Genomic DNA, 25,343 nt, shown 5'->3' with positions numbered 1-25,343 from the left:
TTGGAGCATAGAACGTATTTTTGAAGCATGCATTTTTGTGGATTTTGTGTAGGTGAGTTGATTATCACAGACAGAAACAAATGCAATTTTCTTTCGGGAAAAAAGAGACAGTCCTAAAGAAGAAACTTATTTCTATAAAAACGCTAACCTAGAAAGTCAATACGCCTTTAGTATATTTGTATAACTTATGCCTAAGTTCCAAAAATAAGATGAAAAACACCCTAGGTTTAGGTGGGACATCTCAGTTTACTTGTAGAGCGCATCGTGGTTGCGTTATGTTTCTTACGAGTAAGAAAAAGTCTACAGGCGGCAACTGCTTGTACTCGTTTTTTGTTGTAATATTATCCACATTTGCATCTTTGCTAAGGTGGAGGTCTTCTTCATGTAAAATATACGCCTCTCAACTTCCTGGCCATTTTCCTATAAAAGTCCAAAATCTGCCCTGCCAAATCTGGTAACGTTCAAGGAGATACAAAAGGACCTTTGCGGGAATAATGTCATTTCTACAATTTATGTCTTCCGCTGTTTTGGTTTGCGAGCACAATTGTTAGACTATGAAAGGAGCGACTTTCAAACGACTTTTTTCCGTGGGCTCAAAACTTTATACGAAGCAATGATGAGGGGTTGTCGCGCATTACCATTTCACTCCCGTTTTGATGCTAAAGTTTAGCGACTTAATATAAGGTGTGAAGGGCTTGCAGTACACGTTATTCTAAACAATAATTGGACTAACGATGACACTGTACTACGTGCAAATCGAATTTCTTAAGTAATTAGTGGCTTATATAGTTACAGACCTGAAATATACGGGATTACCTATTCCAATGAATTTCATAAGTAGTCATTGTGTACACATCTTTAGCAAACCCTGTACACCCTTTTAATGAATAATCCGTCCATTGATGAGTTTCTGTTACAACAAATACATAGTTTCGACGCAGAAGTCAACGATCTAAAGGTAGAATTTATTTTGTGACTGGCATACGTTTGGGGATATGCTTTATAACAAGCACCTTAAAAGTAAGTTAAGACAAACAAGGAGTGTGTTAAAAAAACCTTGTGCATTTTCGAAAATGAGTCTCGGCCACGTCCTTCCATTGAACTCGACAAAATATCTCGATACGGTATTTTGCTTAGAAATATTAACTTATGTCATTAGAACAGCGATTAACTGTATAATTAGAGCTAACTTACAGTTAAAGTAACGTTTTTAACTAGTCCCTTCTAAATTTCAAAGGGCTTTTCTCGACATGAGTAAGGTAACGTACCACTAATACGTATAGCTATTCGCTGCAATATAGAACTATGATCAATGATCTCTCGAAATCATATTCCGAACAACAGTGCTTGCCGCTTCGTTATAAATAGAATGTCACTCAGCTATTTTTTTTTCTATAAGCTTAAAGCGAAGCACACAATTTTCGATAAGTTCTTTAGATAAAACGAGCTTAATTGCGAGAATATTTCATCGAACGCAGCCCTCTGTCTATTAAATAGGATAAGAGTTTTCCCTTACAGAGATTCTGCTTTTCAAAAAAGGAAAAAGTTGGGTTACATTAGGCCTTAGGAATGGGGCGACTGTAGTAAAGGTGACCCAGGCATGTAGTGTTAATCGAACTTCTTTTCAATAATTTCAACTTCTCGCAATGGGGGCACCGCCCTATTGAAGTTCAATATCATGCACATTAAAGCCACCCGGTGTCGGCCATAAAAATTTTTCAGTCGGCAAGAAATTGAGCAATTCGAATTCGTTAAAGCGCTTTCGGCGTTAAGGGCTTCTTTGCTGATTCTTTGGCGCAAAGCTGCTAATTTAGACCCAGCTATTTCTAGATGATGGCGTAAAAAGGTCCTGGTGGATAACACAGGCCTACCATCAAAGACATTAGGTATCGTGGCAAATGTTTTTCTAGTGAAGTATGAATAAACCAGGACGGTGAGAGGTCGGAATTTGCTCTGTCACGTTCTGTATTGGCGGGCCGACGATAAATGTGGAAAGGCAATGTGGAACTCTGATATATAAAGCAGTTTTTAGGGACATATTTTGGCTACCTAATACCTGTACGCATTGGGGAAAGGAGCATGAACCGGCGCTTAGGTAGGCGAGCTGCCCATCGACTAACAATGTCGTATAAACAAGCCATCTTTCCAAGCCATCCTGGTATTTCACGTGGGTCTGCAAATGAAACTGAGCGCACGCAGAAATCGTCGTGGTAGCACAACAATCTCACCTAAACGTAGAGGTATTCATGAGAAAGCTGTTAAATAGATAAGAGCCTTTCTCTCAAGTCAAACGTCTAAGATCCTTGGGTGATCTTCTGGTCACGTTAGGTCCTTCATGGCAGACGATGACGCCGCTGCCCCTTCTTTGTCTCTACATCCCAGGCAAGAGTCCAGGATCCGTCAATACCAGTGTCCTGTTGGTCTTCTGCCTTATCGGGCCTACCCAGCCTTAATAAGGTCATTTTGTTTTTGCCAACAGGGTACACGAAGTATCTATACATTGACGGGCTGTATACTTATATTTTTCTTTCGTCGAGCCTTCGCCGATTGCGTTATTAAATTTGCTATTATCAGTTCAGTAGTTCAGGGAGTGGGGGGTACAGAAGAGATCAAAAGATTGAGTTGCAGTGCGGTTTTGCACACCTCAATCGCATAGACTTCTGGCGATAATACGACGATATAAGCCAGTTAGGTGTTTTAATTGCGTTACATTTCGACTCACTTTACTTACAGGTATTCGGCCCTTAATCGAGTACCTCTCGTCGCCTTTTTGGGCGGGCGTAGCGGAGCGCTACCGCAAAGGCAAACTAATTCTACTATGCTCATTGGCGTCCTGGTTGCTCTTTACGATGTCGTTCAGCGTAGTCCAGCCCCCGGCGGCGTCCTGCATCATCTTCAACGCGACGCACCACCTACTCTATCCCGCCCACACAAAGGTGCTCGATATGGCCGAGACGGAAGCCGTCAATATACGACCTAAACGACAATACAGTCACTTACCGATCTTATCCGCCGCCGACATCTTTTCAACTACCCCAACGATTGCCACCTCAGACAACACTGTATTGCCGACAGCGGCACAGGCATCAAGACTAATTATCGCAGAAAAAACGCTGACAACATCAGATGCTAAGCTACAAACAGCAGCAACTAAGTCATCGAAATTAAATTCCAATGAATCCAAACCGAGTTTCTCGACAATTTCACGATCAGCCCCTACTGCCACTACCACCATCATAATCACCGCTACCTCAACCTCAGATAACACAATAAATCGCAAGCAACGTCCTAATAATCTCCACAACACAGTTACGGAAACATCCGCTGTACAAACTTCAGTCAACGACGACAACGAACAACAACAACAACTTTTACTACCTGATAGCACCGCCAAGCACTGGCAGTCCGACAAGCTCGATGTTGAGGCGTTGATGGTGAGTTAAATTACTTTTTCTTTATTGCTTGTAGTATTAAACGGATGTATTTAGACAACGCGTCGTGTGACGTATACACGTTATTTATTACACGCCGCCGACAGATTGCCTATTTACTGCCTAGCAATGGACTTCGGGCAGATCTGCTCCATTATTTAATAGTAACATGAACAGTCTTTTGACGCTGTACACTGAAACACGTTATCGTCCGTCGTGGGCATATTTATATTTACTGTGCAGATGATTAGCAAGTTATCACTCAAGAACAGTTATTAAAACAATATAGGCTTCTTAATTTAGTATAGGATAGGCCAGAGGTACCCGGTAGAGCTGGACCGGCAATCGGTTTTCAGTTAGGTATTTAGCCCACGAAACGCCTTTCAGTAGAAAAAAGAGATAATAACTATGTCAATTCTGATAACTTGCTATCCTGTCAAGCGGTGCCTATTCTTATCATTCTAGTCTCTCCCAGGCTACTACACTTCATCCCTCGCTAAAATCCATAAGAGTAAACAATTGCTATAGTTGATGTGATTTTTGACTGCTCGAGGCCGTTTCGTGTGAGCCCTTACCTAACAAATACAATGCGTACCCTAGATGAGAAAGCGCTCCATATACTTTCTTGTAAAATAAAATGCTATTTTTAAATTTGCATGCTCCTCAAGAGATTGTAGTGACCAAGGAAAGACATTTGAATACAATGAACGATTTAGCGAAAGTCTATCTATACATTTATTTAAAATGTACTCTTCTGATGTTCAGCGCCTACCTGTTTTTACCCATTTAATTAAATGCTTGCTATTGAAGTTTATGCTTTGCCTAGCTATGGCTACTTAAGTTAAGCTTTGATTGCATTCAAGTTTGCGCGACTGAGACGCCCTCCCCTTCAACAGAAGGGATATCCTTTAAACAGTTTAACCCAACCTGTCGCTGCGTTGACTAAACGTGCATTCTGTCTTGCACGCAATCGCTTCTAGAGAAAACCTCATTGTCAAGCAGCACTTTGCTATTATCTATCTCAAAGATGAAACAAATTGTTCGAAACACCCCATAGCGTGCTTAGGACCAGTTCAGCAGACAGCCGTCATTCGGCTTCTTTTCTCCCACCATCGTCTTGTTTTTGTCTGCTCAGTAACAGTGTCTATACTGCGTTTAGACAGCAAAAGACAAACAGAACTCCCATTTCGCACTCAAGAAAGGCTGCTAAGGCCACTAATGCAAATTAGCCGTCGTCTGCAATTTTTTAAAGCGTTGCTCCTTCCGGAGGCTTTGACTTTCCGTCGAGAATAGCTTACCCAGCTTTTTGGAGGGCTCGACCATTCTACCACTAAGACCCTGAGCTGTTGAGTTGAATTATACGTTGTACTTCAACTCATACATGGAAGTTCCTACTCTTAAAGCCTTCTTTATCTTCACTTCTCACTATATGTAATTATGTATTGATCTCGACTCTCTGTTGTATATAAAACAATCTAAGGAGCTGTCGTTGAGCGAAATTCGCTCTTTTTCTTGCCGAAATGCTCCATTGAATTGGGTTCATTAAGCCGAACGGTCAATTAAGATTGTTCGCGAGCTTTTCCCTTGCAACGATACAAACCGTTATCTCACACGTTACAGTCATCTTTGCTATCATTATTGGACTCCTCAAACTGCATTTGGCTGAAAAAGGAAGCAAGGTACCATTACATTTTACCATTGTTTGCCGCCGGATTCCTTGCAAAACGCTGAAGAAAGATTCTGCGTGCACTGTTTGCATGATTAGATGCATGGTTCCTAACTCCAAAACATGATAGAGGGTCTTACTCCCGTTCGAGAGCCAAGGAGCTCTGCCGTCCGCAGTCGGATTCTGTCCTCGCGCGAACTGAGGCAGGCACAGATAGGCATCGGTTTTAAAAACAGCTGCCCACCAATCTGAACCAGGTGGTTTAAAGAGCTGCTGGGAGAAAAGAAGAAGTTTACCTGCTTCTCGTCGCGATGAGCGGGCCGAGAAGTGAGTTCTACTTGGAAACGCTATTTTCGCCCGAATCGCTGTTTTACGGCATAAACTAGGCATCCTGCAAGAGCAGGAAGCGCTGCAGGAAGTAGCAGCGGGAGTCAGGAAAGTGCCAGACAGGCAGGTAGTTAAACTAATATTGTTAAATCATCAAGGTGATTCAAGCACCTTGAAGGCCACGGTTAATAATCAACAAGGCTTATTTAACCATGTAGCACATATACGACTGTCAGATGGTATGCGCTTGACTGGTGGATTTGACAAGGCCTATTGTCCACATTTGTCACGTTCATCCTTGTTAGCGCCGTAGCAAACTGGCTGCAACTGAGAGCTGATAGCTGTGGGCTGCTTATCTGATAACATAACTATGGCTAGCGCCCTTTCAACGCCAACGACCGAACCTTTTCTTCATAAGACGGAATTATGTAATAGTACCCGTGTCTTCACAGGATGTTTAAGGAACTTTTAATGGAATGACATGGGGTTGTGCGCTAGCTTTAGATTTTTAAATATGCTCTTTTTACTTACTGCGTGCAATTTAGCTTCGTTAATATCATCTAGCTTTATCAACATGCAGCTTATTGGAGATCTTACTTAGGCCCACTAATGTTGGCTAGATTTTCTTAGATAAGTAGCTCACAAAATTAGTTAGATTAGCTAATGTTCGGCGCTGCTTCATTGTATATTTCGGTGCTACAAACCATTCCAATTTTAAATGGATTTTGCCAATAGATGTAGTACTATTTTATATTAAATTTGCCCGAGAGCCTGTATCCTAACTCATTGCTGTATATCTGATTCGAAGTATAGGAATAAGGCAGGAATATAGGAACGGTTTTATGTAATCTAGATTTGTTTATCGCGGAAATCAATGATGTGAGCCTTATCGGCATAATCGATACTCACTGCTAAGTTTTAACACTATAGTATATAAAATAGAATATAGTAACATAATAGATCGATTTGAATTGATGAACATTCTTATTTTAAATAGGTTGATTAAAAACTTTATAGTAAATAAATCACGTTAATGCACGTGTGCAGGCAGAAGGTGTTGTGGCAAGCGTTAACCTATAAATATTTATATACTTATAGAAAGAGTTGAACAGAAGAATCGTTAGAAATCTGAGTACAACTTGGCGGCACAGGGGAATGAAGACCGCGATCACTGAAAATTACTTTTCGCTGGTTCATTATACCACGTTTGACAATTTAATCCTATGAATTGATTGTTCCAAACAAGGAGCTCTGTAAGAAAGAGTTAATTACGTGCGTAATTATTTCTTCTTATTGCTCTGATTACAGGACCCCCCTGTTTTCAACGGCGATTTCGTTGGAGCAGCGGTATCAAAGCGAGCAGGTCCCCCTCAGCATTGGAATCACAGGCGGCCAGGTCCTCCTCCCCCACAAGGGGCGCGCATTTCACCACACAATCGGCGTCGGCCCACTCAAATACTACCCCCCAATTACGTGATCGGCAAGTCTCCAAACACGGTTGAGTATACGGTCAATTACGACAAGCAGAAACACGAGGCGTACGTGTCTCCGCCATTCTCGTCCGTTGTCTACAAGTTGGATGATGTTGAAGCCGCCTTCTTTCTCATGATTCTACTCGTTATACTTGGAGAGTTCTTTTCGTCACCAGCGATCACGCTGGCTGATTCGGTGAGTGCTCGATGAGTGAGAAGGGATATGCCGTAGCAACGTCTGTAGTTAATTGAGCGTGGAGATAATACTTACCTCCGTAATAGGTTGAAAGCGTAAGACTAACATCACTTCATTTGACTCAGTCATAGTAAACTGGCGTGTCCTATCATTGTCAGACGTATCTCCTTCCAAAAACGAGCCTCAAGTTTGAATAAATAACTAGAAACATCTCAGTGTCACTATTTGCGTTCGCTGTGACTGCGTTACGTATATGTCCGTCTAGGATTTCTATTTGAGTATAGTAGTAATTAGCGGTACAGGGGCACATTTCAGTATGTGTCACATGTGACAATCATATTTGCTCTATTGCTATCTATGAGATAGAACGGCGTCTCTCGTAGGGCTCGACATTATTTAATTAGATGACAACGCTGTGTATATAATCAAATGGCTATAGAAATAAATGGGGCGGAATTGACGATGGTCGTAATGTTTACAGTCCTTGACACCTGACCCGACTGTCATGGCGGTGACATTCGAAATCAGGCTACCTACCGAAATAATGAAACCGGGTAGGAGGAGGTTGTGTCGACAATCGTTTCTTCTGCATACGAAACGTCTAACGGATATTTTGATTACAATAATTATTATTAGGGATCTTCTACCAAAGTAACAATGGCTATCAAAATGCGTAGAACCTTTATCTAATTGGTTTTGGTGCGTTCCGATTCTCAGTTGCAGTACAATAAAACTTAGAGACAGAAAGCTACTATTGTTGTGTATATTCAACTAAAGAATTTAAAAATAAAGATAAAAAACTATACTTATTCGTTCATTAATGAAATCAATTAAACTATCAGGGGTAGCTAGTCTATTAACTACGATGATCCACTTTGGTGTTGCGACTTCAACAGACGCAACCGTAATGGGTTGCGTGATGTTGTCAGATTAAGTGATTTTCTGTTTAAATTGAAGTCTGAGAAGATGCCATTGTACCGTGTTGTTTACTGGGCATCCACACTCTGAAATGACGACGGTAATCTGATGATAAACCGCCCTATATATATCAAAGCAATACTATATACAAGACTGTATGGTCTCTAACAGGGTAACATTTGGATTTAAAGCGATTGTTTACTGCCAGTCTTGACAGCAAAGAAAGCCGGCCTGCGAAAAGACCTTACAGTGTCGCACAGTTATAATAGAACTATAATTAAAGTGGCGATCGTCCCTAGCAGCAGTGGTATCAATTGAATTTTGTACCTGTACAAAAAGGATGGTTATAATTATTTAACGCGGTTATTAGGATCGAGCCGATTTCCTTTATTTTTATTCAACATGCAAATAAATTGTATCATATACCAAAATACTAAGTACGCCTAAACGTTTATCGATCATTTACGCACGCTGCTTTAGACAACTCTTCTCAGCTTCTTCCTTTAATCAAGGTGCCCATAAGCATGACGCGACATACGGCCGTTCCGTCAACTTCGAACATATGCAGGATCCCGCCGGAGGATCGAACCGTTATTACATAAATAGACTGAACATCGAACTAAAACGAGGTGCGCGAAATGCCAGGGAAAGTTGCAACTTAGATATTACTAAAGACCTCACGGACATAGGACTGACTATGTTTCAGTCGCAGTTAGAGCTTCAGGTCTAATTAGCGTGCATCTATCTGACGCGCCGCGGAAACGAAATATACCGTTATTTATTTCTGCGTGTAATAACGCAAGAGATAGATAAAAAAAAAATAAAAAAGAGAGAAAAACAGGTTAAAATGGTAAAGGAACCAAATTCAGGTTTCGAGTTTTTCTAATACAATCTAAATATTAGTTTTTTAAAGCGTTCGTGAAGGCGAGTAGCTCTTGACAGTGTCTAATAGTAAGCATTTAAAGCAGTGCAGCATAGACAGTATTTTGTTTGCTTAATTCTCCTTCTTTACGATTTTACTTGTCCAGATTGATTTTTGTACAACGATGATATTTTCACCTACATTCATGGTTTATGGTGCAGTGCATCAATGATGCTAATAGTTCACTCCCTTCCACAAACCTGTAGAAAACGCAAAGTGTCATGATGCCCGACACGGACAGCAGCTCAGCTTCACGTAAAAAAGTGTATTTTTTACCGATGCTTTCGTGTGACGTATTTTTGGCACGATTCAATTCTTCTAACAAATCATGTAGAGGACAATTTTTCGAGGTTTAGTTAATTTTACGTTATACTTATTACAATCATCTGGATACCGTCATCGCCTATAGCTAGCTGACTTTAGTTCTGTTATGTACACAGTAACCGGCATGGATCTAATTTTGCGCTCTTTTAAACCAGTTGATATAGCCTAGAGTAGGATAAACACACATTTTTCTGGACTATTTAGATAAAATTGGTTGTCTAGCTTTAAAGTGGGTGGCTGTATTAGGTTGCATCAGTTTACCCGAGCTCCTCTTTTGCCTGATAAGATTAGCTTTAATTGCGCAATATTACTAATTCTCGCCATATTGCGCATATTCGTACAGTTGACGAAGAAAGAAGAACGCCATACAAGATAGACATCTTGGACCGGCCACATTTTCAAACTGGACGAACTCCGCGTAACTAAGCAATTTTCAATCCTGCTCGGCGAATCATTAATTTATATCTATTTAAACTTCCTCACTCCGTCACCGGCGGGCCTATAAAACTCCGTTTGACGCATCATTTGTATGAAAACGCTACCGCTATCATATTTAATTCAGGTGCGCCTGGCATTCAAATAGTTTTCCTTCAGTAAATGCCATAATGAAGGAATTCACAGCCCTAACAGATGCAGAATCAGAAAGATCACGCTTAGCCCGCTCACTTCAAAGGCATTTTATAATCATGACACCGTATATTTTCGCAGTAGCTCGATATGAATCAATACGCTTTGTAAAATGTAAAACTTAATCACCTGTTGCTTTCATCCGATGCGTCGAACAAAGATACGGTCGTGGAAACGATTGAGTTCACTGGCGATGGACTGATCCATTTGGCTATGCTTTTTTTTTTCTATTCTATGACCTCTTGGTCGCGCTTTAATTTTTGCTTTACTCTTGACAGCCGGCTGCTTCTACTTGGCAGTTGGCTCAGTTCTCAGGGGCAGTCTTCTTTCCAAGGGCAGTCTTTGCCCCGCAAGTCATCTAGCACCGTTCAAGGAAGTGGGAACGGGGCGGGGCGGGGCCATCGACTTCTGTTCCCCACCCTGGTTTTAGCCCCAAGTACGAAGCGTGGCTTATATGCTTTTGCCTGAGATATATGTATATTCTATTTAATTGGTTTGCTTTAGTTTAGTTTAATTGCTCAAATTATGTTGTCATTTTCGTTGGTGCGGCACGTAATTGGGCCTACTTCATTTTTGGGACTGTACATAAGAATTTTCACATTGTTTGTAATTTTTCCGTTTGCTAAAGATGTAATTCATGAAAGTCATATTTATTTCATAGTAGCACCATTGACCACGATTACAGCTTTGATTCTGGACATAATCCATCGATTCTTCTTCAATCCACAATTCAATTTTTCATTCATCATAGCAACCGTGAGTTATCTTCTATTGTTAGATGTGAACCCCAAAAAGTACCTGTTACTAAAATATGCTGCATACAAGATATTCTAGCGGAACTGAGTTTCACCTTAATAGCAGGCCAAGAGTCCGAACAACGCCAAAACGCTCGAAACGGTCACGGCCAAAAAATCCAAAGGATTCAAAACGGCAAAAAATACGAAAAAAAAAAAGTTAACATTGTTCTTAAAGGTTATTTGGATTATCCAATTGACAAGTGATATTTTCCTTTCCAAAATGGTCGTTCATTTCAATGTCGAAAATGCAAGTGCATCGAAAGTGTGTATTGATGAGTTTTCGACCTTTCGATTTGCCTCTTTTCCATATTTGTTAAGCTGAGTAGAAACTGGCAATAACGCAGACCGTCAATTTCGGGCAGGGAGACAAGAAGAAGATTCTTGATCTTGATGGGATGCAAATAGATTGAATGATATGAAGAATCTGCGCTTAGATCTCAAAAACAACATACTGCCTTCTAACAGGACAAATTTGTTGATTTGCTCGGGCAAAAACCAAATGTTTTTTCCAGCGCCAAAAATATTACCAACGCCTGCCTGTTACGACAAATAAGGCGTCGGAGTTTATTCTAATTCAGCTGTCGTACCCTAGATAAAGCTTGTTTATTGATTGAAATCAGTAAGGGGGCCCTTTTTTCAATTTTTTTTTGGAAAGAAAAGCTAGCAGCTACTATTAATTATGAGTTTAAATATATATCGTCTCATTTATGGTTACAAAGAGAGCGTAAAAGCCTCCTCTAGGTACGAAACCGGTCGCAGGCATGCTACGTTTAGACTGGGGCAGCAGCGGCTTGCACCAATGGAGATACCTCCTTCGTAATAACAATACCAAACATAGCACTCAAAACATTTAGCTTAGGCCACAGACGATTTTTCTGACTGTATAAAAACGAACCTGGTGCCTCGAAAATCAAGCAAACCTACGATGGAATATACACTTACTATATAATACCGATTGTGCGATGTAGGGAGCCTATCAATATATTTGATAGATAAACCCTGCTCTTATTCTATTCGATGTCGGAGAGTGGTCAACGATTGACTTACCTATGAGATAACCTATTGTTAACACGATAGCTTTGGATGAATGTTAGCTTAAGACATTCGGCTGACCTTCCTAAAGTGCCAGCACCCTCTGCGATGGCCTTTCAAAGAACGAATAGGCCAAGCAACTCCTCCAGGTCTTAATCAGAGCCACAGCCACAAGACCAACGACACTGGCAGGCGCTTCGTCGCCTCATGATTGACACACGGTAAAGTGACTCGCAATTCTTTTGTGCTGCAGGCATGTACAGATGTGTGTGCCTATGCGTAGTCCTATCGTGATTTTTGCGATTGTACGCGCTTATTTACCTGTTAGCTATGTTTCAATAATATAAAAATATAATAGAAGTACGGAAGGGAGCTTAATTCAAATAGTTGCAGGATGGACAAATGTTTTCTCAAAAACGAAATATCGTACCGTGATTTTTAGCCGGGTTCGTAGTAAATTGTACGACAGTATGAGATCCCTTTTTATCAGGAACTGCGAATATAAGAGACATACCAGATATAGGCGTGGTACGCCCACTGTTGACATAGGCTTTAGGTTTCTGGCGATAAATCACTTGTGGCTATCCGGTATGCGTACATCTTATATCATTCCATTTCTCCATACGCAGTGCATGCGAACTCCTTGTTCTAATGTATAGGGACAACAATCGATCACAGTTGGTTTCTCGAGGCGACCTTGTCGCTCACTGGTCATTTAACGAAACGGTTTTTTTTCTGAATTGGTTGGTTTATCTCGGAGCTGGACCATTAGGGCTAATTTCGTCAAGTGATCAGCGCCACATGTCAGCAACAGTGCTGCAGATCGTGTGCATTCAATGACGCGTCTCAGTATGCAGCAGCCCCTGCATGTTCCTTTCGCATTAACATGCGCCAAAGTTGTTCCTTTGTTTTGCGGACAGCTACTGAACTATGCCCTTTGGCATTCTGAGTTGTAATTGAGGTAATTGTGTTACCGTATGTATGTTATTTTCTATGGCGTGTCCTCGGAAATCAGGCTGCACTTCCATACGAGCCCATAGCGAGTTGGGACCGACGGCCGGTATTATCTTATTTCAAGAATTGGTTATCCTGAGATCCTATCAGTTGCTCATCACATGCGGTAGCATAGGTGTGCTATGCGGTATCCAGTGTTTTCGAAAATACGTTCGTTTCATAATACAAATTATTCAATACTCCTAAAAGGACTTTGCCTATTCTTTTAAGGCTGACATTTGCAAGGTAAATTTTAATCAAGCTCTGTTGTGTACCTTCAAGAACAGGTTCTCAGAAAGCTTAGTTACCTTTGAAACGTTACCATTCCTACAAATGCGTTCATTCCACCGATTGATACTGTTAAAGAATATGTGAATAGATCTTTAGGTAGGAAGGTATGTGTGTATCCACGCCGGCGCGTTTGTCTGACCAGGCCTACATATTTGTGTGGTTTTGATCGTACTGTCTTGTAGGAACATCATAAAAGATATCTTTTTCCATCATAGCATAATAAAAATAGCATTTTTAAAAACTAATAGACTACGCTAACAGCTAATTGCTCTACATAGTACTTCATGGTATAATAAAATATCATATATATATATATATATGTGTCTTGTAGGGTGTTTGTCTCATTTTTCTGACGTAAAAGCCAACGAAAACCCGGTTAGCTCTAAACTGATTTAGACTACGGTTATCGGCACTGTGTTATTAAGACACAAAAAATTGTGCTTGGTTATTGCACTGGCTGTTATCACTAGTCGATACACGTACGAACCGATGTTCGCGCTCCTTATGTCCTACCTTAGCATTAGACTGTTAGAACCTATTCAAAGCACTTAGTTATAAAATTATCGATCACTCAAGAGGCACACAACAGATATTGGGTTGTTGTATTGACCGTTCTTAAGCCAACACTGAAGTTAGTATTTTTTCTTATATTATGAAATAATACTTTTCAAGTGAAGCCGCGTCATTTTAATCGACGATTTTCTATATTTTTTTCTGGCAACACAATGATCTTGAACGAATAAAATGAAATGAATACCATTAAGAGAATTCTACAAAGGCCGAAACGAATAATAATCTGATGGCACAGGATCCGGATTATACGAAATTTCTTATTAAAGTTCTCTGAATTTTTGAATAGTTAATGTGTGATGGTGGAAGACGTCGCTTGTTCTCTAAGTCTTGGCATTTTTGTTCGATCGGTTGTTGTTACCTTGTTGGTTATTGACAGCCGAGGTCCGGATCAATCGTTTTGCCAAACGGTAACAATCATAACGTAGGATTCCTTTCCAGATTCACTAAATACATTGCATCTCATTCCTTTTCGTCAGTCTGGGCTTTGCTAAAGATTGTAAAGTTTTTTTTTTTTTTTTATTTCTTTAATTGTCACATTATAGTTGTATGCGATTTACTCTTCATCATTTGTAGTTGCCCGCGCTAAAAACCTCTCGATCTCGTTGGGTCGCTGGAGAGTCTCGTAGATGCAAATACGAGCGAATAAACTCTTTGGCATCAGCTCGTGTGGCACCCAAATATCGAGCTCTTCTATAGACGCCTCTTTTTCAGACGTATTTATGTTGTCCGGTGGTAGATGTTTAGTTCGTTAGCGATGCAATGGTCATCAACCAATCAATTTTTCCTAATTCCATAAACTTTTTTCGTAATTGATCGACCACTACGAGAAGCATTTTTCACATGGGAACTTCCGGACCGAAAGCGATAGAGCCATTTTTTGGGCTGTTTTTTCCGATCAACCATTTTGCCTATTAACGGCCCAAATTTTATATGCGTCTGGGGAGTATTTCTGCCTGTATCGTCATAAAACAGACTATAGTGAAATTTTACCCATTCTTCAGTGTGTTCTATTTTGAATCCGAATAAAACCCCAACAATTTTAGTAGATCTGCTACTGTCAAATCCTAGCGACGGCAACACAACCTATTTTATCCGAGATATGTGATTTTAAAATCATAGAGCTAGAATAACGGTCAATACCTTTCTAATAACTTTACACAGTGAGATATAAGATAAATGTACAGTACAAGAAACGAACTATTTTATTATATCTCATTCTGCAAGCCAGTACCAAAAGTTAAGCTTATGGTTTTGTTTTTTAATGCCTGGCTGTCGTCATTCAATATCTGGGACACTGTCCTATTAAAATAAGTTTAAAACGCTATTGTGTCAGAATTGTTTCAGAAGCTACAATTTTAAAACATCATATATCATCCAAGCAAGAGGAATTAAATAAAGTGTGTCTAGGCTGTTATGAAGTCATAGACAGGCGTTGTAGCCTAGGTTCGAACGCACGCATGGACACGACAATACGAAACGTAAAATCCGAAGCATCGAGGCCGATAAAGAATACCTAACCTAAATAATGAAAGCACATTATAGCAGCTCAAGAATCGTACTATATAAACGCTTCTTGCTGGACTTAATGACAAAAAAAGAATCACACTCGCCTAATTCAGCTGTTATGAAGTTATTACAAACGTGAGTATCACATTCATAGGGAGCTGCTTCGTAGCCGACGAAATTATCGTTCCGACTTGAGGTGGGCAGTAGCTATGTTCGATTAAGCATGGGGCCCTATGATGGCAAAAAGCCCCAGTGTTCACCGTTGCTTCGATCTCATCGCTTCGGTGAATAATCATGGCCATATAAACAATAAGTACAGTAAACGATATCAATGTGAGAGAAAAGACTGGAGAAAATAGCAACCCTTGTAGATTACGTGTCTACACGTTATCGATAGCAGTACTCTAATTAAAATTGCCCAGATCATAATGCTTGTGTATTTTCATTCCATGTTGATAACTACCACCGGGTGGTGGACATCCTTGGTCCTATGTCCTTACTTTGTTTGCTTTGTTCTTCGCTTACCTTGTCTATATTAAGGCCAACTTTATCCCAGCTACTAACTGCATGCTTATTCAGCTCCGTCTCGTTTTCGAATGCCTGTGTTATCTCAGTGCCCGTTGAAAAGTGTCAGTTCGCACCTTTCCAGATGCAAGTCTGTTCGTTTGTATCTGGTAGGTTTTTAGTTAGAGCAGCCTTTACGTCTATCTAAGCTTTTTTTTGTTACACCTTGGCGTGGAAATTAAAAAAGTGAGTAGACTCACACCCCGCATTGATTTCGCACGTTCTAATGCAATGACGACACCTGCGCGCCCTCGATCGCAGATTTCACGGTGATAGAAGAAGAAGCAAAGCCACTGTGACCACACGATCGTAACAATCTCGTTTTCTGCCCATTGCGCATAATTTCGAATATTGTAATCGTTGTAGTTCACGTTGCCAGATACATAGATGTGCCTATAAAGATAAGACAGTCTATACGTATAAGCACGTTTTTTTTTCCGCTATCTACTATACTGACTGAATATCAGCAACCAGGGGCTATGATTATTATACACAGACAGCCTCAAAATACAGAGACACAGACAGCCTTTCGTTTTTATTTATATATAAATCATATTTAAGCTGTAAAATAATCCACTTAAAATCTTCTCCTACCGTACATGTTCAAAATTATTACTATTCTATAATGATGAACTATAGATTGACGAATTTCCATATATGTTTTCTTTGGCCTTGTGGGGCATATTCCTGCCCAACTGTAGCTTTTAGATCTTCCAATGTTGTTGGTTTTTTACTGTAGACTTTACCAGCAAAGCGTGCCCGCCAGCAAAGCCCACTAGCATTAGGTATAAGGAACGGGAATTCTATAGGTGAGAATTCTATGAGGTTTGTTTTTCAGCTTATCTGTTTGGAAGATTCTTATAAAACGATACATTCCTATATTACGATGATAGTTTGCAGCTCTAGCGACAAAATCATTTTTACCAAAGTCTCATTTGGTTAAACAGATTCTTCCAGAATCATACAATTAACTAATGCACCACATTAACTTCTTCTAAAGTTACCTAATACGTTAATAGTTTCTCAATAGCTGCAGTTATGCTAGCCCTTTACGCTATTCGGTTTAATCGTTTTAAACAATCTTTTCCGAAAGCTGTGTATTCTGACTATTGTGTATCCTTCTAAGTACCATTTATTAAATGAATTGTTTCCTTTTAGTCCAAATCATCTTCAGTTGGAATGAAGCTTTTCCAGCTGGAACGTTTTATCAGCTATTGAGGCTTGACTTGCTTACTACTTGTAACTACTAATAATTGACTCATTCACTTTGAAGATGTTTCGTTACAACGTTTCTCTTGTCCCTTGTCTCTCGAAACGAACATTCGAAATAGTCCTATCATTTGAAACTTGTATTTTATCCGAGTGATTGTAAATCGCGTCGGTAGATCTGTTTGAAGCTTGCTTTGATATTGTCTTTGCACATTGCTCTACTTTTATATTCAAACATCTTTATTGTATAATTTGTATTTTATAATAAACTTGTATGTAAAGGAAGAAGAAAAAAAGTGATGGAATATTGTTTTGAGGCATCCTGTATGTAAGGTCGAAGTAAGTCTATGAACAGGCTCACTCACTCTGAGGTGCGAACAGGGGGAATTTATTTCGTGTAGTAAACGTTTTATCTCTAGTTTTTCATGGGGAGGAATAAACAAAATAACAGTAATTTGATTGACATTGTAACGAGTTGGCATAATATAGGTTAAACAATAATTGATACATCATCGCGTGTACTTTGTTGCCAACTAATAAGATAGTTAATGATTAACGTTTAGGATAACAAAATTTATAATAACAAATATTTTTTGTTAGTATATTATGTTTGTAAATTTTTAACAAGTACGTGCTAGCTTGAAGATAGTGATGGTCGACAGTTTAAAAGCCTCACCATCTTGTTGTATTTCCAAACGTAACATGTCGATAACCTCTGATCTGCCTAATAATTATATCGCAAAAAACTTCAGATCGCTATAATAATTTAACTATCTCGGTATGTGTTTTACAGCAGTTAGCTGTTACAGATGTGACGTTTCGCATAAGTAAGCATTCGCCGCCATGTTATCGTTTAGCGAGACACAATCATCTTTGAACTCGATTAAATCTATTTGTAAAAACAACCAATGCACCATATTCAACGGCCTCGTATCTCTTGGACAATGCTTTCTCTGCAGAGCAGATTTTCGCACTTGCCTTCTATCGACATGGCTGAAGTGATCGATTTTTCACCCCTCCATTTCCACCACCGCGTCCCATTTGTCCCCATCCTTTCTCAGCTATATATTGGGACGCGCAATGTTCATTCTACAGTATCCATTCTGTTCTGACCTTCTTTCCGCTTCCGTATCTCCGGCATTTGCCGTCTGTTTTTCTCTTTTGTGTGCTTGTCCCAAGCAAATTAGCAACCGAGGTCAAAGAAAATTTTCATCTTGAGTAGCACAAGGTGACAAACTAAGCCTGTTTAGGCGGGATTAGGCTTGACAAAAAGCCTTTTATGTCCAACATTATTAAACGGATATGTATGATAATAGTTGTATTCCAGCCATGGTGAGCCAGCCAGTTCGTACACCTGAAGTGGATAGTGGTGACGCCTGCTAGAGGTACTTGTTCAAGTATCTACCTCATTCTGCTATATATACAGTTTTTCGTTATTTACTTCTTGGAAGGTCAGCTATCATAGCTTGCCCTCACTTCCTTTCAGTAATATCTGGCATAAATTAAAGATATTTAGTGTAGAAGAAAAGTACCTCCCTTTAACTAAGTAAACTCATATGCTGCCTCGACGTAATTTAGAATTTGAACGAAGAATTTCTACTGTCTTATATATCGAGTTAGATATGCTAGGTATCGCTTTTTAGCCATAAACCTGCTCCGTTTGGACATAATGAGGAAGGGGACGATTTAGTGCTGACAAGTAATCGGAACATTTACTCAGGATTGCCGTAGCAATGCTTGTATCGATTTTTCGACGTTTAACTCCAATGACCTTAGCTACGTACTCCACAATCCAAACGGTATGCGATACTGACTTGCTTTCGTAGCTTCTTGCAGTTCTAAACTCGTTTATCAAACATTTCGCTATACGTATAAGCACATTAGGAGCGGGCTGAACGAGTGAGCAAAAATGAATGGCTGAAGTATATCGATCGCCATGTATTGTACATGTGTGAGATAAATCAGCGAATTATCTCGCACACCAGAGGACTTCATGGCGTGAGCTACTTGAAAAATAAGGACTTTGCCAGATCTGTCGTTGCTGAGCCTATGCAATTCATTTTCAGGTGACGCTTACCTATCTCGCCGACCGACCTGACGACTATGGACGTCAAAGGATGTTCGGTTCTATTGGATGGGCAGTGGCGATGCTTTTCCTGGGTATCGCCCTCGATCGCTCGACATCGTTTCCGAATCATCCATGTATAAAGCCTTCCGACCGTGAACGGAACTATACTGTGTGCTTTGTGACATTCAGCTGCCTGATGGGATGCGCGTTTATCGTCGCTACCCAGTTTCGATTTGATTACGATTACGACGAAGCTGCACAAGCAGGTGCGTCCTAAATTTTGAACAAGAAATAAGGTACCTTTGCATGTTTTACGCAAACGAAATGCACGAACCCCCTTACGCATGAAGTATAGGGAACATCTTATTGTAGCAAACACCGATCACCAAAGAGTAGTGGGGCTCCGTTTTCTGAGAGCAGCTTTGTGGGAAATACTGATCTATATATATATGGAAATATTTTCGTCATTGGCTAAGACTGTTCGCTTAAGGCGAGCCGCATAAACTGATAGAACTACATGTCCAACATAAACGCATCCGCAACCAAAAAGGTGATATTAAAACTATTCCATTGCAATTAGAGCACAAGCAGTTACATCTCAATTAAAATGAAAGTGTACAATGGAAATGAAGAAAGGTAAAGCGAAAGTACGAAGCGTATAGCCTATGTGTGCAATTATCCTTCATAATGGGTTACCAGTGAAGATCGGTCACTATTTTTGTTGTTCTTAACAACGAAGTTTATATTACATATATACAAAAATAGCTATAGTAAGGAACATTAATTAGCGACTCCGTAGGGGAAGCTGCACTAGAAAACTGGAAGCTTCTATGTAAAAGATCTTAATGTCACATCGGAACTTCACCGAATTATTGAAGAAAACACGATATCTGTACCTTCGCATGCAGAAGAGCTTTGCAATCACATAGCCATAAAAAGTATTTTTTTAGTGTTATTTGGTTTTGGCAAGCGACCACTCATGGTATCTATTATCTAGCGGCGCATAATTCATGCTAGATACCGTGGCAGGGAAAGTAATATAGGGCATTTAGAATCGTAAAACTTATGATTGCGATCGGAAAGGGCGCACATAGATCAATCCAGTATCGTATTTGTGAAGGTTAACATTAACCTACTCACCTGTATAATGGGCTTTTGTCTACGCTGCGCCTATAGAAACGGGCAGTCAGTCTGATGTACAGATGAAGCAGCTACGAACAGGAAGTATCAAAGTGAAGAACTCCCAGCGTGGGTTTTCCAACGAAATCACTATTGAAGACATAGCTCCAGGTATACCGACAGCAACAGATCATCTGACTTCGGAACAACATCTCAACGATCCTGAACCTGCCAAGGTATTTTATCATTTTAATTATTAAATCGAGTCTGTTAAATTAGATCAGCTCATCAATATTTCTGTGTTAAATTGCCTGGTTAGGTAGAAAATACGCGCGTAAATAATAAATTGATTTAAGTCAACCTTATACGCATCCCGTTGTCAAGATTACCTTGAACGTGTCAGCATATTGAACCTTGAAAGAAAGTATAATAAACTGGAAAATGTCTACAATTATTAAAAAATCAGCACGTTTACTCATTGCATTAAGGGGTGGTTGAGAATACGCGGAGAGAATGCACGTCTCTTCACAAATGTTCGTTACTTCAGGAAGCTTCGGTTTTCATTGCTGGTCGAGCAACTTTTGGCAAAGATGCTTTGGCGAACTTCGTTGCCAACCAACCCCAAAGTGCTACACATGAAGTCTCGAAACAGTCTGATAAGTAACACTATTTCTGAGAAGTTTATTCGTATTACAGTTAAATGCGTTGCTGTTCAACTCTACAAAAAAACGATGAACTTTTTCTTGCTTTTAACGCTGCGCGAGTTCCGCCAACCCCGTCATGCTTGTTCTCATATTATATTTGTATATAAACATTAACTTGCAAGTGTCAATCCAGCAAACATACCGCTGTTATGCAGCACAACAAACATCGAAGGCGTCAATTTTAACTGATTGTTTTTTTTATTTCTTTTGACGTAATTTTTCAGAGTAATGTGTTTGCACATCATATGCGGCACCTTCCGCAGATCATGTCCGTACTGAACACGATTGCCACACCACGTTATGCCACTTTTCTGTTAGCGGCATGGTGCCTGGGTTTTGGGATTGGGTTGGTCTTTACATTTCTATTTTGGCATTTGCAAGAGCTGGGTGGAACGCCGACACTTTTCGGTTTAGCGTCGGTGGTGAATCACATTTCGGAGATCGGCGCGTTCTTCTTCAGCTTTAAATTTATTGGCAAGTGGGGCCACCAAAAGGTGCTCTGCTTTGGTCTAACCGGAAATGTACTACGCTTCCTTTATCTGGCATACGTCTCCAATCCGTGGCTGATTTTGCCCTTTGAACTACTGCAGGGCGTCACGCATTCAGCCGTATGGGCTGCCTGTGTCTCGTACGTCGGTGCCGCAACGCCGTCAGGGGTTCGTGCCTCAGCTATTGGGGTCCTGCAAGGTTTACACCATGGCTTCGGTCGAGCGAGCGGGGCCGTCATTGGAGGACTAATTATAACTCAATACGGTGAGTTATAGAAACAATTTTGCACAGCGTCGTATAATTAATAGTATTTCGATGCCACACGCAATGAGGCAAAATATACGCAGTGGACTAGAATGAAATTGTCATTTATGGCCTGGTTAACAGCTGGTCACGGGTCAAGTAGCTATCGGCAAATTTAAAAAGTAGCCTTCTTTGCATAAGACGTATCATGGTCTTAGCGTGCTGAATATAGATTAGTATTGCCAATTAGTAAGTTCGTATATGATTCGAGAATCATCTGTTGAAAGCCTTTGAAGAGAAACAGTTGAATACATGACTAAATTGAATGAATATATAATGATCTTAATAATGATAATAATAAGAGTCGTACCACTTAGTGCATTGGACCCAGTTTGAAAAAGCGATTAAGATAATACAAGCTTGATCTGTTGACTGAGATACCGTTTTCGTTCTATCGTTTAATCAATATTCATTGGCACTGGAACAGCGGTGCAGTGTGTGGCGCTGATCTTCGACAATACGTGTCCCTTGGCCTTACGTGCACCTCGAATTGTTGTCAATGGCTTTTTTAAAGCTCCCTCTTCCACTTTCCCTAAAGCTTAAGTGGCAAGGCTAAAACTCCTCAGTCTTGCTTCCTGCTTATAATGCTGGTTAGGGCCTGAAGAAGAAATCCGCGATTGTTATGAAAGCTATCGTTTAGCTTAACTGATTTTTAGTTGAATACGTCTAACCTTTTACCGAGTTAAGTACAGGAATAAAATTGGTGCAGCATTAAGCAATAGCGTACGCCTAAGATAATGGAGTGTTCAAAAGCATTCGAAGAATATCTAGCCAATTCAGCGGACGGTAGATAATGGCCGACATTGACGGCATTTCTATTATATGACGTCAAATGGCGTTTATGCAGCTTAAAACTATAAATGCGCGTTAGGTATCCTCTTTTGGCGTAGTCGTATTGCAAATCATTACATCGTCATTTCGTTTTTGCTGATTGTATTTTACCGGGCCCGCTCAATTGGCCTGTGGGACTGCAGGAACCCAGTTAACATTCTTGGGCTACTCGCTGTGCTGCCTCGTTGTTTTGGCAGTCTTTATTGCTACGCACTACACTTTGACAGGAGAAGGCGAACAAAAAGGATTTGTCGCATTCGAAACGGACCAGGTACGGTAAAGATGCAATAAGGAAAAATGCACAAATTCGCTGATGAACTTGAGATTATGGTATTTTATCATAAAAGTCGTTTTTTTATAGTGCTATACATTTACAGAGTAAAATCATTAGAGCGAAACAGTACGGCCTTGCCTCATGTTGGGAATAGTCATGAGCCATCTTAGCAAACACGGATAAAGTATCAAAGAATAAAGATACAATCGACCCTGCGCTTGTCACGACTCCTCCCAAATTCACTAATCCTTTTGCATTTGAAGTACAAAAGCTTTTCTAGAACCTTAGCATTTTTGCGCCATTTATTAGTGCTAGAAATCGTCGCAGATCGGTTCGAAAGGCAAATTTCTGAATCTAACGTTTATTTTACCACGATAGGTTGCAGCTGATTCAGCAGCAGGCGCCGCTGCCCATCTTGCTCCCCACGGAGTACCCACCAGTCCAATGGCCAGATCTCTTTCTAAACAAAATCTAAGCCTTACCAATCAGGGTATGCCCCAGATGTCCACCCAAGGGGTACCGACTAATACTCAGGGCGGTTACCTTGCCGTGCCCTAAGCGCCGCGCAAGCTAGAATAAGTCAACCCAAGACAACATAATACAAATAAGCAGTATCCTTAACGACTCAACGAATATCGGATCTATTAGTGAGGGATGAATGAAACGACATCAAATTTGATTTTCGTAACACATGATCTCGCTGTTTCGCGGCACACCGTCACAGAGGATCCGTCACTGCGAGCGATTCGGCGCTGCGACACTGCGTCGTTAATTAGCAGGACGAAAGAATTACAATAAACATAGCAGATTCCCAGCACTCCCGAAACTTCGAACAACTGAATCGAGATATAACGTGCGCATAAAAAAGATGCACGACGTTTATCGACTGTCACCAGACAGTCCGATAGCGCTGAAGAGGAACCTGCAATAGGTAGCCGATCCAGAGTCAGCCGGTCGCTGGATCAATCAGGCAATCCCTTGTGGCTTTTTACGCCATTGCCCAAAGACAGAACATATTCATTGTTGACAGTCGTGTGAAGGTTTCGAGCTGTGTAAGGATCCCGTTTTGATTAGCCGACGAAACCGGAAAGGAACGGGTAAATAGCCAATAAAGGCTTAAATAATATAGAAAACGATCTCAAAATCGATAACTATTTACGCCCAGTAATAGGGTAAACTAATCAGGAGTCATTAAAATTCAGGATCCGCATAGGTAACACTTGAATGGTTTTCATTTCAAGTGGCGATTCAACTCAACCATATTTTACGGAAGTCAGAAAGTAGTAAGTTAAAAAATGAATAAGTTACCACGTGAGTATAAATGAATAGTCATTCGAAATAAACTACAGCGCAACGAAGATACATTTGTGAGTTTGCGGTTGCCCAACTAGATCCAGTGGATCACAAATGAAGCGGCTATATTTATGGCTAGATAGCCAGAAATGGGCCTAGTCGAAAAAATAATATTAAAAAAAAACCGTTTCTTTGTTGTCCATTCTATTGAGAAACTAAACATATATACAATAACGGAAAAGTAACGTATTCACCCTTAACGCCGTGGTCCCTAATATTTTCTCAGTCCTTAATTGCCAACCTCCTAATTGATTACCGAGCAGCAGATACGTTCGCCAGATTTCGTGTTAACAAACGTGAGATTTACACAAAAAAGGCGAACATGAGAGATAGATTGATTCTGTCTTAGTGGTTAAATGCTAGAAACACAGTCCTACGCATTCGCATGGACGCAATAAAAGACGCTTTTAAAAAATATCCTACATCCCAGGTAAAGGTTCAGCGCGTCGTCAAGTTTTTCTTGAAGCACCTGAACCAAGATAAGCCACAGCAACGGTTTATATTATTACGCATGCTATCAACTGGGGCCAGTACTACTGTTATGGCAAGATAGTCGGGATCTATCCATTGCCAGCTTACGTAGCACGTACTCGACGGATTTCTAGTCATCCCTGTCAATGGTGATACTCTCTCGCTTATAAACGTCTACGCAAATAATTTTTGTAAAAAAAAAGATCTCTGCAAACCAAAACACGAGTAAACAGCACTATCCGGCTTCATGTAATACATACGAAACAAATTAACGTACGCAAATCGTATCATGTTTATTAAACGTCATATCATTTGCTCTGTCACCTGTGGGCAAAAACGATTGTTATTGAAAATGCGATAAGCAAAATATACGCTTGCTGTGAAATCAGGGTATTTGCCCACCAGCTGGGAGCGACGACGCTACCTACAGTATCCGTTGCAACAAATCTAAGTATACAAATGTTGAACATGGGCCCACAGGGGCAGCCGCTACAACTAAAGCACCGAGCATTCATAGAATATTGATAATCTAATACACAATAAACTCTTACTCTGAGCGCAAACACAGAGATTCGAAGAATCGATGTTGCCTTGTGATGATATTTATTGTTTCATATGATATCATCCAGCAGCATTAACCTTCTCGTGCAAGTGGGTGGCGCATCGCTTATATATATATGTATATATGTACATGTACATACGTACGAAAGAACACATTGCGATTCTTGTCATTGCTTCTACAAGTTCTATGGAACTGGAGAACAAGAGACCCAGTAGTATCATTTACGTTCATTATTATTATTGTTTACATGCATTATGAAACAACATTCTACAGATCGATACATACGATGAAGAGAGCACGTCGTACGTCTGCAGATATATG

The 25,343-nt window shown here is 40.2% G+C and overlaps 1 protein-coding gene and 1 long non-coding RNA gene across 7 annotated transcripts in view; one reads left to right on the top strand and one right to left on the bottom strand.

Annotated features, from left to right (window-relative positions):
- LOC111249098 (major facilitator superfamily domain-containing protein 6-like) overlaps positions 1-25,337 on the top strand; it is a 29,143-nt gene extending 3,806 nt beyond the window's left edge. For 2 of the 4 annotated variants that reach the window (XM_086987295.1, XM_022802465.2), the window contains exons 2-8: positions 2,734-3,434; positions 6,733-7,092; positions 18,915-19,182; positions 20,093-20,271; positions 20,964-21,492; positions 22,506-22,633; positions 23,015-25,337. In XM_086987295.1, the coding sequence (XP_086843421.1) occupies positions 2,850-3,434; positions 6,733-7,092; positions 18,915-19,182; positions 20,093-20,271; positions 20,964-21,492; positions 22,506-22,633; positions 23,015-23,194 (2,229 nt within the window). In that variant the 5' untranslated portion in view covers positions 2,734-2,849 and the 3' untranslated portion in view covers positions 23,195-25,337. Of the gene's footprint in view, positions 1-2,437; positions 2,458-2,733; positions 3,435-6,732; positions 7,093-18,914; positions 19,183-20,092; positions 20,272-20,523; positions 21,493-22,505; positions 22,634-23,014 lie in introns of those variants that run through there. The other 2 variants (XM_086987296.1, XM_022802466.2) reach the window with 2 other exon arrangements.
- LOC147755983 (uncharacterized) overlaps positions 16,148-25,343 on the bottom strand; it is a 14,171-nt gene continuing 4,975 nt past the window's right edge. For all 3 annotated transcript variants that reach the window (XR_015326579.1, XR_015326580.1, XR_015326581.1), the window contains 2 exons: positions 20,057-20,263; positions 16,148-19,189 (listed from right to left, as the gene is read on the bottom strand). This is a non-coding gene — a long non-coding RNA (uncharacterized LOC147755983). The remainder of the gene's footprint in view (positions 19,190-20,056; positions 20,264-25,343) is intronic.

This window comes from Varroa destructor, unplaced genomic scaffold (genome assembly GCF_002443255.2).
Source record: "Varroa destructor unplaced genomic scaffold, Vdes_3.0 BEIS01000004.1, whole genome shotgun sequence".
Classification (NCBI taxonomy): domain Eukaryota; kingdom Metazoa; phylum Arthropoda; class Arachnida; order Mesostigmata; family Varroidae; genus Varroa; species Varroa destructor.
Note: the sequence above shows the minus strand (reverse complement) of the source record. Positions and strands in the feature narration are given on the sequence as shown.